The following is a 20000-nucleotide window of genomic DNA, read 5'->3' on the forward strand; positions in this document are numbered from 1 at the left end:
ACACCACAATTACACAACAGTCAAAGCCATAATCTATAATGTTGCCAGTCTGCAACACCACCGGAATCCACAACATCCCCACCGAACCGCAATGTCGCCAAGGCACGTCACACTAAGGAAAACAGGAGCCAATAAGAACAGCCTGCGTGAGGTCAGAGTTTGTGTGGCAACCCTTGCCACCAGAAGCCATCCCTCACACAGGGTCAAATAGTGCTGCTATGAACTTTACCCACTCGAAGCTACGCCTGGCACAGGAGGCATAAAAGCCTAAATGCAGCATGGTTTGCTGCTGTTTGTGTGCGCTGCAGATCTCATCAGAAGGAAAGCTGCCTGCCTTTCCATGCTAAAGGACATTATTGAGCTGGGACAAGCAGCGCTGAGCTTGGACGAGTTGCGCAGGCCTGATACGAGCAGCGCTGGCCCGAGACGAGCATGAGGGAGAGGTTTTCAATGCTCCACACTCCACACAGGTTCCTCCTGATGACTCCATATGTGCTCTTTACTTCTTTGGGTTCCCTCTTGGTCTTCCATTTCATTACATGACCTTTTTTCTTGCTTTCTCTCAGAACCCCTAATTGTCTACTTTGGCTGCACAAATAAAGAGAATCAACGATTAAAAGAGCTATCACAATTACCCTCAATCTCCAAGTGGGGTAGGCATTGTTTTGCACCTCACACCTTTCTTCTAAGCTCACATTATCGCTCCACTACACCTCTCTCAGAATTGCATCAACACTCCATGGTCCTCGCTCCCCACTCTTTCTTACCCTCCATATTGAGATTGACACAGGTCCGCCTTGTCTGTGTCAGTTGAGCCAGGGGCCGAAGCCAAGCTCCATTCTGCCACTTATCTCCTCATCTTTCTACAATGCCTGGTGTTGGCTTAATGGTTAGGGTGGTGGGCTTTGGATCCTATGGTCCTGAGTTCAAATCCCGCTCAGCTGTTGAATTAATACCAGGTGGGGTTTACTCGGCCTGTTATGCTTCCAGGTCGGCAAACTGAGTGCCAGCTTGCTGGTATACTGTGTCGGAGTGGCGATCCATCCAGGATTGTGCCCATGAGCCAAGGAGACTGCTTACGCAGTACCAGCACTCTGCACAGAGTACGGTCCCAATCTCCTCCTCCTCCTCCTCCTCCTCTTTCTACAGCTACCTTCCTGGTTTAATAATGGCACCTGTTCTATTTGTCTAATCATAAGTAAGATAGTCTTGGGGGGGAAAAAAAAACAACATACAGTATGTGCTCAGGGTAAGTCTGCTCGTTTGTCTTTGATAGTTCTGCTTGTCATATGTGCTGATTGATTGCTTTGTAAATTTGTGCTTCATGATTATTGCCTTGCTTGATGGTAAATAAATGCTTGCTACTTTGATCAGTAAGCATCTTTCAAACTTGCCCGATCGTTCTTTCCATTATTGGTCTGGCAGAAGTGTGTACATAATAAACATACGGGAAGTTCCGCCCCACTAATTTGCTCCAACCAATAGCCGTCTCCCACCCACGGTTTCGCTCGGCCGTAAGTAATAAGTAGACAGGGTGTGGAGTCAAGAGCGCAGTTCCTCATTTGGGAACACCAAACCACTAGTAAGGTAACACGGGTTAATTGTATACGCAGCCCTTGCTAGGTTTGGTGACGCCAACTGGCGTCCGTGGTTGCTAAGAAACCCATTGGGCCGTAAAGTTATCCGTGGCTGACAGCTTCAGGTTCGGATGTCAGGTAAGTGGGTCCAAGAAACACCCTCATGAACACCCCTGTCCCCCGAAACTGTAACAATATACCTGAGGGTAAATCCTGGCTGGTAGCTCTGCATTCCTTTACTTGTGACCATTTAAAAATCGGTCCTTAAAGACCTGAGTAACTCCACAGAAGCAATCCTGCATTGGAGGCGAAGTGATGGTTGCATATACATGCGACGTTCAGTTATGTTGCTTTGGGGTCGGAAGAGCCTTTTTGGTTTATTGATCACGCCTGACCGCAACTCCACCTTCTCTCTGGTGCTCAGTAGGGCAGAGACAATGTGCTTGTGTAGCGGATGAAGCCTGTTGCTAACAGGCCGTGTGGCAATGGCTGTTTTGGGACCCATCTGTGTTTTGCTGCTTCACCAAATTGGGGGGTTTAGCACACACAAATACAGACATGCACACCCCCACGCACACAAACTTGTTGAAAACATTCTCCATTTGCTGCTGAGTAATTCCTTGAAATGCATTTCTGATCATAGAACCAAGTTCATCGAAAGAATGTGCTTTTATCGAGTAAACAATAGCTTTGCATAGCCCCATAAAAATGTAGTTCGTTAGGGACAGGTCAGGCAAACGAGGTGGCAAAGCAATTGATTGACATTTCCCGATCCACTGATCTGCGAAGACATCATTCAAGAACCATCGAACATTCAAAGCAAAGCAGCAGAGTCTGGACTTGCTGGTACAAAGTGATATGTTAAACATTTAATCGTGTAGTTCAGGAACAAAGAGATTCTATAACATCGGAAAGTAACATTCACCATTGACTGTTGCTTCTTCCAAAAAACAGCAAAGGACCAATGATGTGTGACTCCCTGAGAGAACACCAGACATTGATCGTTGGTGAGTTTTTAAAAAAATATTTCTAGATTTCATGAGGTATTCTATCACTCGAATGCAGTAATTGTGGTGGTTGACTTCACCACCGATGTCGAACTTGCCTCGCCAGAAAATGTCAACCCGTCAAGAAACTCAGAGGAACTGTGGATGTAACAACAGCAATAACAACAACATTGACAATAACAACAAAAAAAGACTTTTTGAATTGAGCTTTCATGTGCCGTTTTGCAGTTTGCTTCGATCATCTGTAAGCCTCCATCAAAGGTTATAAAAGTTCAGTGACACAAGGATGGATACCCTGTTTATTATCCACACACATTATATACATTATATGAAGCCTGGTGTTGGCGCAGTGGTTCGGGCAGCGGCTTGGGATCCAAAAGGTCCCGAGTTCAAGCCCTGTTTGGCCACTGAATTAATACACCAGGGGGTTGACTCAGCCTGTCATCCTTCCGAGGTCGGCGAAATGAGTACCAGTGTACTGGGCCGGTGTATACCCCGGTTAAAATAGGTGTACCATATCTCCCTGTGTCGTAAGAGGCGACCAGGGTTGCGTCAGGAAGGGCATCCAGCGTAAAACATGTGCCAAATCACTGTGCGGATCATACGGATGATCCGCTGTGGCGACCCTCAACGGGAGCAGCCGAAAGAAGAATAAGATTATATACTATATATATATATATATATATATATATATATATATATATATATATATATATATATATATATATATATATATATATATATATATATATATATATATATATATATATATATTTCGGCACGCCCCTTTCTTTGTTCCACCATCAGATTTTTGTTACTGCATGAAATGAAACAAGATTTGGCACATATACTAATTATATTATTGTCTCCCTTAAGAGGCCCCTCAAAATTTGTTTTGATGCATTTTCAACGGATTCCATTCAAATTCGGTACGATTATGGCTTTTGGTCCAACTTAGGTCATTGGCTATAAATTTTTTCCATAACACTTCCGATATTCGAAAAAAAAATCGATAAATCGATATCCCTTATGGGATTTTCCATTCAAATCCACTCAAGTTTAAGGCCTACAGGGCACGCAAATTTCCACTTTTCCCCGGGCGCTGTTTACCTCCACTACGCCAAGCTGTTAGGGTTAGGGTTTGGATTCGTGTTAGGGTTAGGGTTAGGGTTAGCTACCCTAACACTAACCCTAACCCTAACAGCTAACAGCTATTCAGGAAATTTGCAAGAAAGCCTGAGCAACGCCGGGCATTACTACTAGTGTGTGTATATATATATATATATATATATATATATATATATATATATATATATATATATATATATATATATATATAGTTACGGAAATGGCCCTTATTGGACTACTAAATATAGGATTAGCTCAGATACCCCATTAAATGCATGTTTAGCTAGGTTGTATGGTAAAATGGACGTTACATGTGTGTCGGAGGTGTAAGAGGTTGTTGTTTGTACAGTGGTGGTGTGCCAAGGGCTCCCTCTTCTTCCTCCCCTCTACGGACGATAGGCCCCACCCAGTCGGCTGAGAGGGTGTGGCCAAAAAAGAGGAAGTGACGCGAAGGGGGGGAGTTTGTCGGCTTCACTGAGAGAGGGTGCTGGTGTGTCGAAGCGAGCGAACAGGAGAGGAAACGAAGGAGCGAACGAAAGAAAAACGAGAGAAAAGGAGTTCTCAGTTTGAAGAACAGTCGGGTTCTCAAGGCGTGCTCGGAGTCGCTTCGAAGCGAGCGAACGAAGGCTTCGTAAAAAGGTTCGGTGTGTGGAAACAGTCGCTCTCGAGGCGCGCTTGTGTTTCAAAGCGAGCAAACGAAGGAGGCACAGTGTTGTATCTGCCGGGAGAGACGCTAAACCTGCCTGCACATCGAGGATTCTGCCGTGAGAGAGACAGCAGCCGGCTTTGAGAGGCGAGCGTGGAAAAGGAAAGAAAAGGTGATTCGGCAGAGAGAGAAACTGAGAAGACGGAGTTGGGAAGTCGGGCTTCAAGGCGGGAAGGCAGGAGAGGAGACGATGGAGCCTCTGATGGGCCCTGCTCACACCAACGGCTCGACACGTTTGCCGATCCGCTTGCCGGAGCCCGGCACCTCGATTTGGGCCTTGTCTGGAGAACAGGCCAGGCCTGGATTTGTACGCTGGACCTTGAGAGAAATCAGCTGAGGCCCATCGTAGACCTTACGCGGGGTCAGAGCGTGCGGAGACCGTGTGCGGTGCGGAAAGGAAAGAGTGCGGCGCCGCCATCTTGCCAGGCGGCGCGTTCAAGCTGGGGCTCGAATCCGTGGACATTAGCCTGTTGCGAGCGACATTCGTGCTTTTGACGCTGTCCTCTCGTCCATGAGACATCACAAAGTACTTTCTTCAGGTGCAATCAATCAAAGAGTGTCACACATGTTAAAAATTTTACACCATGGAGAATGAGGATTTATGGGCTGGTGAGATGTCTAGCCTGAGATTGCATCTCAACACAGCTATAAACCATCATCCTGGTGTTTCACGTGCAGGATGGCCTATCATTATGTGGACTGTACATCAGAAGGATGTCAAGCCTGAGGACTCATTTGCTAGGACTGGTTGTTATTGAATGTCAAAGATCCTATGGTACATTTTGTGAAGACTAGGGGACTTATCACCGGCATCCTGAAGGAATTACAAATCTCTCCCACCTTAAATTGAATGTCAGGCCTGGCCAGCCAGTTCATGAAAGACTTGAGCCAAAAACTTTCCCCAACCAACGCCACAAGAAGGTGCAATAATTTGGGCTGAGACAGTGCCAGTAGTAGGAGTACCGGTAGTGTTATATATTAATATTTGTTACTCAGATGTTACAAAATTATATATGCATGTTTGCATATATATATATATATATATATATATATATATATATATATATATATATATATATATATATACATATATACTGTACTGTATATGTATATTACTCAAAGAACCAACTTTCTTCAAATAAATAAAGGTGAGAGACGGAGTGTGGTTAAGGGGAAATGGGGGTGGTAATGATTGGATGAGTAAAATTAATAGAAAACTCGTTTTTCGATTCGGAGAAATTTGTCAAAAAAAAAAAAGTTGGATTTACCTGCCTGGTTTGTATTCCAATCTGATCTGATAGCTCATGATAATTTGAAGTAGGAACCTACAGTGGGTTAAAATCCCATATCATCTCTGGATTTGTCCTTTGTTTACTCATGTCTTTGTAATTGATGCAAAAGTGCGTCTTTGTAGTGCATGCTATTTGTATAAAAGCTCCATCATGAGCCTTGGATAAATTTTTAAAAGAACAGACATACCCAGAACCCAGAAGGGAGGTGCGGGTTCAGGTTGATGCATTTATGATGTGACGTTTCATATACGTACTCATGTGAATCGGCCATTTGCCAATTTCTATATTAAGCTTGAAAAACATGAGAAATCCATTCTGGTTGTACACGCTGCATTTAACACCTAACCTGACAAAGTAAACATTTTCCCAATATGTATTAAAGAATGATGCATTTCCATTTGCAAACCATACTAGAAATTGAGCAGTGTCTGTGTGTTTGGTTTACTGTTATGCACAACTGAACTACTAGACAGAACGAGCTGAAAACTAGTTGTACTCAGTTTCAGTTCAGTTCTACCCTTGAATCAATCAAAAAACAAAATAATACAAAACGTTCATCTTTAGATAAGAACAGTGGGGGAACCTGAATAAAAGCCTGACTTGTAAAATTTCAGGTCCCCAAGACAATGCATTGCGATTAAAATTATGGAGAGAGAAGGAATGAAATAATGTGAACAAGATCCCCACAATGAGAATAATAAGTAAGTGCACAAATCGAAGCTAAACAGAAAGGAACAAAAATGGGGAATGGGAGTGAAGGAGGAGGAATCAGCTGGTATGTAACACTTTGGCATGAGCATCACAATATCACTCATTACTCATGAATAACCAGTGATTATCATAGTTATCTAAAAAAAACTTTTGATTTATGTATAAAAACTATGAACACCAATAGTTTGCCGAAGGCTCAATTCAAAGGAAGCAGACGGCTCATTTCAAGGGAAGTGTAAGGCTCATTTCAAGGGGAAACCTAAGGCTCATTTCAAGGGAAGCGTAAGGCTCATTTCAAGGTCAACATAAGGTTCATTTTAAGGGAAGTCTAAGGCTCATTTCAAGGGAAGCGTAAGGCTCACTTCATGGGAAGCTGAAGGCTCATTTCAAGGGAAGCCTAAAGCTCATTTCAAGGGAAGCCTAAGGCTCATTTCAAGGGAAGCCTAAGGCTCATTTCAAGGGAAGCATAAGGCTCATTTCAAGGGAAGCATAAGGCTCATTTCAAGGGAAGACTAAGGCTCATTTCCCTTTCTTTGTTCCACCATCAAGGAAGCGTAAGGAGCGTAAGGCTCACTTCATGGGAAGCGTAATTTCAAGGAAGCGTAAGGCTCACTTCATGGGAAGCCGAAGGCTCAGTTCAAGGGAAGCCTAAGGCTCATTTCAAGGGAAGCCTAAGGCTCATTTCAAGGGAAGCCTAAGGCTCATTTCAAGGGAAGCCTAAGGCTCATTTCAAGGGAAGCATAAGGCTCATTTCAAGGGAAGCATAAGGCTCATTTCAAGGGAAGACTAAGGCTCATTTCAAGGAAGCGTAAGGCTCACTTCATGGGAAGCCGAAGGCCCATTTCAAGGGAAACCTATGGCTCATTTCAAGGGAAACATAAGGTTCATTTCAAGGGAAACATAAGGTTCATTTCAAGGGAAACATAAGGTTCATTTCAAGGGAAACATAAGGCTCATTTCAAGGGAAACATAAGGCTCATTTCAAGGGAGACATAAGGCTCATTTCAACGAAAACATAAGGTTCATTTCAAGGGAAACATAAGGTTCATTTCAAGGGAAACATAAGGCTCATTTCAAGGGAAACATAAGGCTCATTTCAAGAGACACATAAGGCTCATTTCAAGGGAAACATAAGGCTCATTTCATGGGAAACATAAGGCTCATTTCAAGGAAAACCTATGGCTCATTTCAAGGGAAGTCTAAGGCTCATTTTAAAGGAAGTCTAAGGCTCATTTCAAGGGAAGCATAAGGCTCATTTCAAGGGAAGCGTAAGGCTCATTTCAAGGGAAGCGTAAGGCTCATTTCAAGGGAAACATAAGGTTCATTTCAAGGGAAACATAAGGTTCATTTCAAGGGAAACATAAGGCTCATTTCAAGGGAAACATAAGGCTCATTTCAAGGGAAACATAAGGCTCATTTCAAGGGAAACATAAGGCTCATTTCAAGGGAAACATAAGGCTCATTTCAAGGAAAACATAAGGCTCATTTCAAGGAAAACATAAGGCTCATTTCAAGGGAAACATAAGGCTCATTTCAAGGGAAACATAAGGTTCATTTCAAGGGAAGCGTAATGCTCATTTCAAGGGAAACATAAGGCTCATTTCAAGGGAAACGTAAGGCTCATTTCAAGGGAAACCTATGGCTCATTTCAAGGGAAACATAAGGTTCATTTCAAGGGAAACATAAGGTTCATTTCAAGGGAAACATAAGGTTCATTTCAAGGGAAACATAAGGCTCATTTCAAGGGAAACATAAGGCTCATTTCAAGGGAAACATAAGGCTCATTTCAAGGGAGACATAAGGCTCATTTCAAGGAAAACATAAGGTTCATTTCAAGGGAAACATAAGGTTCATTTCAAGGGAAACATAAGGCTCATTTCAAGGGAAACATAAGGCTCATTTCAAGGGACACATAAGGCTCATTTCAAGGGAAACATAAGGCTCATTTCATGGGAAACATAAGGCTCATTTCAAGGAAAACCTATGGCTCATTTCAAGGGAAGTCTAAGGCTCATTTTAAAGGAAGTCTAAGGCTCATTTCAAGGGAAGCATAAGGCTCATTTCAAGGGAAGCGTAAGGCTCATTTCAAGGGAAGCGTAAGGCTCATTTCAAGGGAAACATAAGGTTCATTTCAAGGGAAACATAAGGTTCATTTCAAGGGAAACACAAGGCTCATTTCAAGGGAAACATAAGGCTCATTTCAAGGGAAACATAAGGCTCATTTCAAGGGAAACATAAGGCTCATTTCAAGGGAAACATAAGGCTCATTTCAAGGAAAACATAAGGCTCATTTCAAGGAAAACATAAGGCTCATTTCAAGGGAAACATAAGGCTCATTTCAAGGGAAACATAAGGCTCATTTCAAGGGAAACATAAGGTTCATTTCAAGGGAAGCGTAATGCTCATTTCAAGGGAAACATAAGGCTCATTTCAAGGGAAACGTAAGGCTCATTTCAAGGGAAGCGTAAGGCTCATTTCAAGGGAAGCGTAAGGCTCATTTCAAGGGAAGCGTAAGGTTCATTTCAAGGGAAACATAAGGTTCATTTCAAGGGAAACATAAGGCTCATTTCAAGGGAAACATAAGGCTCATTTCAAGGGAAACATAAGGCTCATTTCAAGGGAAACATAAGGCTCATTTCAAGGAATACATAAGGCTCATTTCAAGGGAAACATAAGGCTCATTTCAAGGAAAACCTATGGCTCATTTCAAGGGAAGTCTAAGGCTCATTTTAAGGGAAGTCTAAGGCTCATTTCAAGGGAAGAATAAGGCTCATTTCAAGGGAAGCACAAGGCTCATTTCAAGGGAAGCCGGAGGCTCATTTCAAGGGAAGTGTGAGGCTCATTTCAAGGTAAGCCTAAGGCTCATTTCAAGGGAAACCTGTGGTGCATTTCAAGGGAAGCCTAAGGCTCATTTCAAGGGAAGCCTAAGGCTCATTTCAAGGGAAGCCTAAGGCTCATTTCAAGGGAATACAAAGGCTCATTTCAAGTGAAGACTAAGGCTCATTTCAAAGGAAGACAAAGGCTCATTTCAAGGGAAGTGTAAGGCTCATTTCAAGGGAAGCTGAAGCCTCATTTCAAGGGAAACCTAAGGCTCTTTTCAAGGCAAACATAAGGCTCATTTCAAGGCAAACATAAGGCTCATTTCAAGGGAAGTATAAGGCTCATTTAAAAGGAAGCCTAAGGCTCATTTCAAGGGAAACATAAGGCTCATTTAAAGGGAAATATAAGGTTCATTTCAAGGGAAGCCTAAGGCTCATTTCAACGGAAGCCAAAGGCTTATTTCAAGGGAAGCCAAAGGCTTATTTCAAGGGAAGCCAAAGGCTCATTTCAAGGGAAACATAAGGCTCACTTAAAGGGAAATATAAGTTTCATTTCAAGGTAAGACTAAGGCTCATTTCAAGGGAAGCCTAAGGCTCATTTCAAGGGAAGTCAAAGGCTCATTTCAAGGGAACCCAAAGGCTCATTTCAAGGGAAACATAAGGCTCATTTTAAGGAAAGTCTCAGGCTCATTTCAAGGGAAACCGATGGCTCATTTCAAGGGAAGCCAAAGCCTCACTTCAAGGGAAGCCAAAGGCTCATTTCAAGGGAAGTGCAAGTCTCATTTCAAGGGAAGTGTTAGGCTCACTTCATGGGAAGCCGAAGGCTCATTTCAAGGTCAGCCTAAAGCTCATTTCAAGGGAAGCCTAAACTCATTTCAAGGGAAGCGTAAGGCTCATTTCAAGGGAAGCCTAAGGCTCATTTCAAGGGAAGCCGAAGGCTTATTTCAAGGGAAGCCGAAGGCTCATTTCAAGGGAAGCCGAAGGCTCATTTCAAGGGAAGCCGAAGGCTCATTTCAAGGGAAGCCGAAGGCTCATTTCAAATGGAAGTGTAAGGCTCACTTCAAATGAAGCCTAAGCCTCACTTGGGGTGTGCACAGGAGGCTTTTAGATGGTAAAGGTAGTCCAGTGGGCTCAAGGTAGGGGGAGGGGGGAACAAAATTCTCTATATATAAATACTTATGGCAAAGTGCCACTCCTACTGTGAAGGGAATATTACAAGTCAAACTAATCAAATGGAATCAAAGGTGTTTTAAAGTAAAATGCCAATTCTGAGGGAATTGGGGCATTGTCCCATCCATGCGGATGGGTTATCTGCTAGTTGGTTGAAAATGCAAAGTGCAGTGACAAATCCTAAGGAGAGTACTAGTTTGCCAAGAAGTTCTTGAATTTGTTGTAAGATAAGGTCAAAAGGAAACCATTTAGAACCAAGGCAGCTTAACGGTTAAAGTGGCTGGCTTAAGATCAAGCCCCTGTCGTGCCATAAATTTATACCAGGTCTGTCAACTCAGCCTGCCATCCTTCCGAGGTCGGCCGCATTAGTTCAAGCTCTGGGAAAAATGAGCCATTCCAATATCCTGCCATCAGAGTTGCGATCCTTCCCAGATTGTGCTCTTTGGCCAAATAAAGCCTCAGCAGCCCTATGTGTATGATAGCAAGAAATGAGTGAAAAAGAAAAGGTCAAATGTCAAGGGACAGGAGGGTTAAAAGCTGGCTTGCCCATGTAAACTTTATACTGCTGGAAGAAAACCTGGAGCTGCATGTGCTGGTGCATCTACCCACAAATACCCACTATCAGCATGGAATTGTCAAAAGTAAATAACTAAATAAATAATATACAACCAATGCTGTCATTGTGGATTTGGCCATATAGCCGAGTTTCTTGTCTGAATTTAGGTTGCCGGCGAGGTGGCCAATGATGGAGCGCATACAGATACAATGCTGATTAATTACTGTAAGTACTGCACAATAACACCTGAATATTAAAATAGTTTAAAAACGAATGCTTTGCTGAGGAGGGGTGAAGTAACTTTCAGGCCACCCTGTATATTAGATGAGCTAAACAGCCTCCTACTTTGCCTCAGGTTCCTTCCTCAAGAGTTTATATCGTTTTGTTTTTGAGGTCACACGGATTAACACACAGACCCGAGGCTTGTTTTTAACACAACTGACAGTACAGCAAAACGGACTGGATGCATGATGTGCTCTACAGTGGCTGAAGCTACATATTGTACGTACATGTACATCACTGCCATTCAGTATATAGACATACCAATAATGCAGTTATTGAGAACACTTTGTTCAATTAAAGTTGTATAACTGTACTTTTCTGCTTGAAAATCAGATAGCATCTGAATGCTTTGGAGATAACCATGAGCACTTTGGAGTAAAAATGATGTTAAGCCACATTGGAACACAATTACTCTGAGCATTCATGCAGTACAAAGTGCAGACGCATTATAAACATAGCTTCTGGAAAGTAAGACCGAGAATGAATTCACCCGTTCCATTTTGCAGAATACCACTACATTTGTGAGAAGTTTCATCGAGTTAAATATGTTATACATAAAGGACAAGGACATGAGGGCATAATGGACAAATCAACAAAATAGATCATGTGGCATTAACACGAGACACAAAAGAAATCTGACTTTAACTCTGGGTCTTGCGTGGGTGTTCAAAAAGTTATTGGAACAAATTACGCACAATAGCCCAAGCTGAACATTATTTGTATTTCTCTGTCTCTCAATAAGATATCGACATGTGTATATATATATATAATCAAAACATGTGGAGTGTGACGAGCACTCCCCGAATCTCCATTAGACACAGTCCGACACCAAAGCGTCGCCTCCGACCCAGAGGCCTCGGCCTGGAGACTCTGTCTAACAGAAAAATATTATATGGCAATTACACTCTCAGGCAATGGCCTGAGAGTGTAATATCACCATATATTGTGCTGTTTGTGCTGTTTGACCTATCACCATCTATTGTGCTGAATAATTATTCTGCACTTATTTTGTCTCCACCCTTCTTCATCTTAAACATCTCAATCATATCCCCTCGTAACCGCCTCCTTTCTAATGGACATAATCCGACACCAAATGATGTTGACCATGTAATATTTGTCTGTTTGACAGTCGCTGGGCCAAGTCTCTGGGTTGGAGGTGATGCTTTGGTGGAGGATTATGTCCACTGAAAATCGGGGGAGTGCTTGTCACACTCCACATGTTTAGATTTACCCACCGATTACATCACGTGCCTTCTCGTTGAATGGTTTACATTAGCGGGAACAATTGTCTGGGTGGCAGACGGACGGTTGTTCTGTGCAGATTATGCGGTTTTACCGTGCGAGACATAATTAAATCCATGGCGATGCTCACCATAACAATCAGGAGGTGCATATGATTATACATACAGTATACATGTGTGTGTGTGTGTGTATTATTCTTTCATGGCTGAACAGGAGCACTAGCGGCCCCAAATTTTCAGTGAAGGAACTGCAGAATCAGAACCTGGGCAAGGTTTTAAGCTACACCCACCCCTCCCCCTCACCCCCAAACCACACACACACACACACACACACACACACACACACACACACACACACACACACACACACACACACACACACACACACACACACACACACACACACACACACACACACACACACACAGACATGGCACTCGCGAGAGCGCATACCTCTGCCAGGCTAAACAGTTCAAATTTTGTCTGCCACTGATAGGCCAGATCTGGATTCGGACCTGAACCAAAATCTAACCTGCTTGTTCTTTGTCATTACTCGTCCACAACTTTTTGAAATGTCATGCTATTTATCGTTTTTGACGCCATCTTTCAATGGTGAAGAATCACTTAAAAAATTTTTTTTATCTCGGATCTGAATCCGGGTTCAGATATTCACCAAAATCGAATCAATTTGTCGTGGTCATACACCCAACCTGTTCACCAAGTTTCGTCCGAATCTGTGAACAAGTTTTTGAGATATCGTGCTATATGTTTTTTTGGCCTGATCTCTCAATGGTGAAGAACCACTTAAAAATTGGATTATCCAGATCTGGATATTCCGCAAAATCGAATCATTTTGTCCTTGTCCCACACTCAACCTCTTCAACAAATTTTGGCCGAATCCATCCACAATGATATCCTGTTTCCCGCAGATGGGTGGAAACATAACCTCCCTCCACCTTAGGTGGTGGAGGTAAAAAAAAAACAACTGGGCCAATCTCCATACGATTTTGCATCGGTGCTGGTGGTACCCAGGTTCAAGTCAAGGGCACCTAAAAAAATCCTTCCCAAAAAAAAATTACTCCCTCCCCCCTGCCAAAGCAGTCTCCTTGGCTGTTGGACACAATCATGGATGGGTCACCACTCTGAGACAGTTTTCCAGCATGCTGGCACGCATTTTGCCAACCTCGGAAGGATGACAGGTCAAATTAATCCCACCTGATATTAATTCAACAGCTGAGTGGGATTTGAACTCAGGACTCCAGGATCCCAAGCCCACCACCCTTACCATTAAGCCAACACCAGGCATTGCACAGGAAAGAACTACGTCGGGGTTCAGGCACACGTAGTGCATTGAAAACGTTGAAACATCATAAATAATTTGGGGTTTTTTTTTTTTGCACTTCATAGCCAAAACCACTGGCGGGGAAAAGCTAACCTTAGCCGAGCAGCGCAGGAACCACCTCCCTCCACACAGTTGAATATATATATATATATATATATATATATATATATATATATATATATATATATATATATATATATATATATATATATATATATATATAAATATAAAACGTTGGTTGGTGCATCTTCAACTATTTGGAGTATCTCGTTCCGAGAACATTTTGAACGCTCCTTGTGACGCCGGTTTCGGAGGGGTTGTGCTTTGTGAGCCCGAACAGACCCCAATGGAATATTGACAGCACACACAGTACACTGTTTATCATTCTGGATTTTGATTCGTGAGCAGAGGAAAAATACCAGGAGCGGAGGAAATATTTCAGGAGGACCATCGCATTCCCTCCCTCCCAGGGGTATGAAATCATTTTGCCTGCAGCAATTACTGCCCTATTTGAATGTAACAACATCACAACGTACTTTCAATAAATGCTTGTAACGTCACTCTGACGTCACAAATGACAAGAAAATTTTTGGAGCAGAAAACGAAGGTGGGGGGGGGAAACAAAGCGAGCAGGCAAGGAGTGAGCGTGAAGGGGGTCGGGAGGGGCAAAAAAAAAGAGGGCTGGAAGGGGCAAAATAACAAGCCGGGGGAACATATGCGAAAAGACAAACGAGGAAAGAGGGGTGACGAGTGAAAGGACGAGGGGGTGATGGGGTGAGGAGGTGAGGGGGGTTACCGTAAACGAATGAACAATTGGGATGGTATAAATGGGGGAGAAAACAAGCAAGGGAGAGGAGGGGGAGAAAACAAGCAAGGAAGAGGGGGGATAAAACCAGCAAGGAAGAGGGGGAGAAAACAAGCAAGGAAGAGGGGGGATAAAACCAGCAAGGAAGAGGGGGGAGAAAACAAGCAAGGGAGAGGAGGGGGAGAAAACAAGCAAGGAAGAGGGGGGAGAAAACAAGCAAGGAAGAGGGGGGGAGAAAACAAGCAAGGAAGAGGGGGGGCAAAAAATAGTGAGCACGGGGGAGGCGGGGAGCAATAGAGCGAGCGGAGCCGAGATGGGGAAATGCGTAAAACGCCGGCGCAGCGCACGATTCACACCGGGTCTCAGGGACGTGGCGACACCATTGGGTCGTACCTGTAACTCGCACCAGGCCACGTCCACCCAGGTATCGGTATCCAATCCCTTGTACACAGTCTTAAAAGATCCGCGTCCGAGCTCGATGTCGAACTTGAGGAAACGTTCGCTGGGCGACGTGTCCACGGCTTTCATTCCTCGATCGTCCTCGCCTTCGTCGTCTCCCAAACGCCTCGCCGTCTGAGTGTGCGACGAGACCGTGCGGTCTCTCGTCTCGGACTCGGGCTCCGTCGGAGCCGACGGCTCTGGCTCCGAGGTCGCGACGACACGCTGGGTGTCCGTCTCGGCACCGCTTGCCGAGCTCTCTGCGCTCTCGTCGCTCGGAAGGACCTTCACCTGGGCATTGCTGTTGAAAGTCACGGAGTTGCGTCTCCGCTTCGCTTTGCGGCTTCCCCCGCTCTTTCTCCGGATCAGGCACGGCCAGCGAGGTTGTTCGCTCGAAACACTTTCATCGCTGCTGCCCGCCGGTGCCGTGCCGTGCTCAAGGCACTCGCTGTCCGACACGGTCGTGTTGTCGGCGAGACGTGCGTCGCACAGGTTCACGCTGCGTCGCACGAAGCGTCCCGGGTCCCCGCGCCGTCTGTCCGGCACCAGGAGGCTCTTGCTTCGCCGTCTGTATCCCGGCTCCGGGCTGCAGTCCCGGCTGCGTTCGCACGACGGAATCGTTCCGGCCGCGACATCTTCGTCCGTCGGAGAAGCAGTGCTGGCCATGACCACCGACTCCAAATCGCAAGACGAGTTTGACGAGAGATGCAAACGGAAAACCGGTCCGAAGGAGGGATGAGTGAACGGGAATACGCGCTGGGAAAGGGGGTGGGGTGGCGGGGGTCTCAAACTCACACCGGAGCGCCGGCCTTGCCGTCCCGCACGAGAATGAGCACAGCCATCTCCGGCACGGCACGGCACGACGTCCGCCGCACGACTCCGCAGTGCACGTCACGGCGGCACGACGCGCGTTGCAAAGAAACCGCTATGTTTGGCTCCGCATTCACGTTCCCCAGGAATGTCGGATTGAACTGGATAAACGCCCCGCCCCTTTTCTCCTCCTCCTCCTCCTCCTCCTCTCCCCCATCAGCAATGGCGGGAATCGCAGGCGTCACGCACTCGCGCACGCCCCGTCGCACTCTCACCACGCTCGTGCCTTGCCTCGCGTCTCGCTCCGAACGTGCGTGCCCGATGTTCCAACAGCAGCTCATGAACTCACCGTCGAACAGCCCCTCCCTCGTCACGCGTCATGCCTCGTGCCGACGTCACGAGACACGTGCGGCGCCCGTCTCGAGCAGCAGCATCACTCGACGGGCGTCTTGCGTCACCATGACAACGTATTTACATCTTGGTGTCTTTCATCAACGACATCCTTTAATTGGCAAGCCCGAATGAATCAAAGATTTCTCAAAGTCGTCATAAATAAGTAGTTTATCCCAAAATTATCGGAATCTTTGTTGTTTTTTTTTTCTTTGCTCTTATTTCTTGTCCAACTTCATGTAATCACACACTTCGACCATCTTGCAGGAAACAATCCGAGCTTGCCGTGTTGGCAAAGCTTGAGCAGAGCCGAACACGAGGCCTACATCGTGAATGGATCGTAAGACAGACACGTTCCGAACGTGACCTCACACACATCGACATTCCTCCTTTAAATACCCCCCCCCCCTTCCCACACCCAGCCTTCCACTCCAAACATAGCGAAATGCTGTATTCCTCGAGCAATCCAACTTGCACATCGTGACATGGAGATGTCGACTTTTCAACATGGACTGAAGCACGGACACCTTGAGGAATGGCACCGGGAGGGGCGGTTAGTGATGAAAGTAAGATGGCAGGCTTAATAACCAGGTATCTTACTTCGACTTTGACACAAGAACACTCAGGAGAATTGCCAATAGCTGAGAGTATCTATCGAGGAGGTGAGGAAGGGCTTTTACAGAAGATCCAGGTTGGAGTGGAGGAGGTAAAGGAACAGCTCGGTAATCGAAGAGTAGATAAGGCTCCGGGTCCAGATAACATGCACCTGAGAGTATTGATGGAGGTGGCTGAGCAGGTTAGCGAGATGTTAGTTCCCTGGAGTCAGGACAGGTACTAGAGGATTGGAGAGTTGCAAAGGTAACACCATTATTTAATAAAGGATCCAGAGAAGAATTGGGAAACTATACACCTGTTGGTTTGACTTCAGTTGTGAGGAAAGGTGTTGGTGTCTTTAATTAAGGACCGGATGTGGAAGCATTTAAAACTATTTGAACATTTTACGTTTTGTATCCCACTGAAAGGCCGGATCTGGATCCGGACCTGAACCACAATCTAAATCGCCTTGTTCTTGTCACACACCCAACACGTCCACCAAGTTTTGTTGGAATCCGACCACAACTTTTTGAGATATCATGCTATGTATCATTTTTGGACCTATCTCTCAGTGGTGAAGAATCACTTAAAAAATTGTCCGATCCGGATTCGGATCTTCACCAAAATCCAATCATTTCGTCCTTGTCACACACCAAACCTCTCCAGCAAATTTCGTCCAAATCCGTCCACAACCTTATGAGATATCCTGTTCACAGACTGAAAATTTCATAAAGGCAGTTCGAACGTATTTACTAAAGAGAGGTCATGTTAACAAATGTATTGGAGTTGTATGAAGCAGCTTCTGATTTGGGAGATAAGGGAGAAGTGCCGTGGATAGCTGCCATAGAGAGAGGAGGGTTCAGCATCGAGATGCATTGTGGTGCCAGCTCGACTCACCGATGGGGAGTGGCTGAAGGAGAGAAGACTTCTGACATAAGAAAGGAGATGATTATGAGGGAATCTGCTAGTTGTTTAAGATCATGAAGGGTGGAGACAAAACAAGTACAGAATCGTTTTTCTACAGAATGGAGAGTGACATGACCAGGGGCCACAACCTGAGTAAAGAATAGGAGAGTTAGAGCAGCAGAAAGGAAGGGGTCCTTCACTCAGAGAGAGGTCGACACGTGGGATAGATACCTGGAAGCATTGGGGATAGAGGGGAACATGGATATTTGCAGGAATGGTAAGTAACTGAGGTATGGATGGGTGATGTATTTATTTGTCATTAGCAAATGCCATGGAGGATGGAATGGAAAGGGGGGAGGGGGGAAGAAGGAGAGTGGGGTTGGGGAGAGAGAGTGGGGAGAGTGAAGAGGTGGAGGGGAAAGGAGAGAAGAGGGAAGGGGAGTGATGAGGAGTGGGGAAGGGAAGACAGTGAGAGGTGAGAGGAAGGGAAGGAAGATGTGTGGTGACGCGTTAATTATGATTAATACCGTCTCATCAAAATGATTCCACATAGAATAACAGTGAAGATGGAAACAAAATAACGTCTGAAATACATTTTCTACCACTCATACTATAAACGCGGCTCAGAGACAAACTCCCGTCCGGAGACAAACGCCTGTCCAGACAAGTCCAGAGACAAACTCCTTTCCAGACATAAATACCTCCCGCACACGTCCGGAACCAAGCTGTCCGGAGAAAAACACTGCCCAGACACGTCCAGAGACAAACCTCACCCAGATACGCCCAGAGATAAACACCAATCAGACATAACCACCGTCCGGACATGTCCAGAGGGAGAGAGAAAGAGAAAGAGAGAGAGAAACAGAGAGATGAGGGACAGAGAGAGAGATGGAGGTGGAGAGTTATCAGAAAGAATATGTTATGCTTTATGAACAACACACACACACCCACACACACACACACACACACACACACACACACACACACACACACACACACACACACACACACACACACACACACACACACACACAGACACACACACACACACACACACACACACACACACACACACACACACACACACACACACACACACACACGTGCTTTGCTGACATCAGCAATTTTTCAGGAATCGGCAGGTTGGAGGCAGTGTGATTACCAACTACAGTACTTAGTCGATGCAATCCAGAAACCTTGAATAGCTTTCACCGAAATACTGTTGCGAATCTGGAAGCCATGAGCACACAGACATCCAGGTTCCTATAAATCAGTTATATCGATAAGTATGTGTTTTTAGTTAGCTCCCGTCCCTTGCCTAATGGGTAAACAAATGTTCATGCGCTGTGAAGTTATTTTAATAGTCAGGTTTTATTTTCGTTCATTTCTACACCCCCATCAACACCTTCACCTCACTCTGACGGACGCCATTATCCCCATGCGTTCGATCACGTACGAGGGCGGAGTTCAAGGAGGAGCATCGCGGTGGCTCTCGACCAATCGGGATGCATCGGATGACGTGACCGTCGCTCGGCCAATCAGGATGCATCGGGTGACGTGACCGTCGCTCGGCCAATCGGAATTCCCCGACTGTGTGAGGGGCGATACATGTGATGTCACCACGCCACCTGGCCAATTGAAGGACTTGCCGCCCGTTTTGGCCAGTGAGAGCAACGGCGAGAGATATGCGCACCAAAACTGGCCAGTGACAGGGCGACGAGGGATTCTGCGCACAAGACCACCTGGTGTGGAGAAGCGGGGAGGGCGGAGACACCCCCCCCCCTTCCACGGGGGACGAGGGAATAAGAGCGCAGACGGCTGGTCTGAAGAGAGAGATTTTTCCACAGTCCTCGTCATCGTCAGTCCTGGTCGTAAGTAGTCCCCGTCGTCAGTGGTTGTTGGTCAGTCGTGGTCAGTAGTCATTGATCAGTCGTCGTGAGTGGTCGCCGCCCTGGTCATGGTCTTCCTCCTCCGCATGATCGCGAGCTTGGCGATCACCTCATCTCACCTCAGCTGGATTCGGCTGCGCTGGTCCGTCCTTTGCTGACCGGAGCTCCGGGAAGGAGTGGATGCCCAGCCGCGCGCTCGTGGCCAGGTAGCCAGCCAGCTACCCTGATCTACAGCCCGACTGTCCTCCAGGCTGGAGGTCCAATTAAAGACCATTTGGTCCGATTCTTTGTGTGCGTGTGTGTGTCCTGTGGGCCCCGTCTTTAAGTGCTTGTGCTG

At 45.6% G+C, this 20000-nt stretch overlaps 1 protein-coding gene and 1 long non-coding RNA gene across 4 annotated transcripts in view; one reads left to right on the forward strand and one right to left on the reverse strand.

The window, feature by feature from the left end:
• The window catches only part of LOC147018076 (serine/threonine-protein kinase WNK2-like), a 192253-nt gene extending 176138 nt beyond the window's left edge, over positions 1-16115 (reverse strand). The window contains exon 1 of one of the 2 annotated variants that reach the window (XM_085897389.1): positions 15030-16115. In XM_085897389.1, coding sequence (XP_085753515.1) covers positions 15030-15740 — 711 coding nt within the window. In that variant the 5' untranslated portion in view covers positions 15741-16115. The remainder of the gene's footprint in view (positions 1-15029) is intronic. The other variant, XM_085897390.1, reaches the window with a different exon arrangement.
• Positions 14849-20000, forward strand: part of LOC147018077 (uncharacterized) — a 54078-nt gene continuing 48926 nt past the window's right edge. For both annotated transcript variants that reach the window (XR_015062265.1, XR_015062266.1), the window contains exon 1: positions 14849-15060. This is a non-coding gene — a long non-coding RNA (uncharacterized LOC147018077). The remainder of the gene's footprint in view (positions 15061-20000) is intronic.

This window comes from Eptatretus burgeri, chromosome 10, assembly GCF_056783735.1.
Source record: "Eptatretus burgeri isolate ZD-2024b chromosome 10, Ebu_testis_v1, whole genome shotgun sequence".
NCBI lineage: Eukaryota > Metazoa > Chordata > Myxini > Myxiniformes > Myxinidae > Eptatretus > Eptatretus burgeri.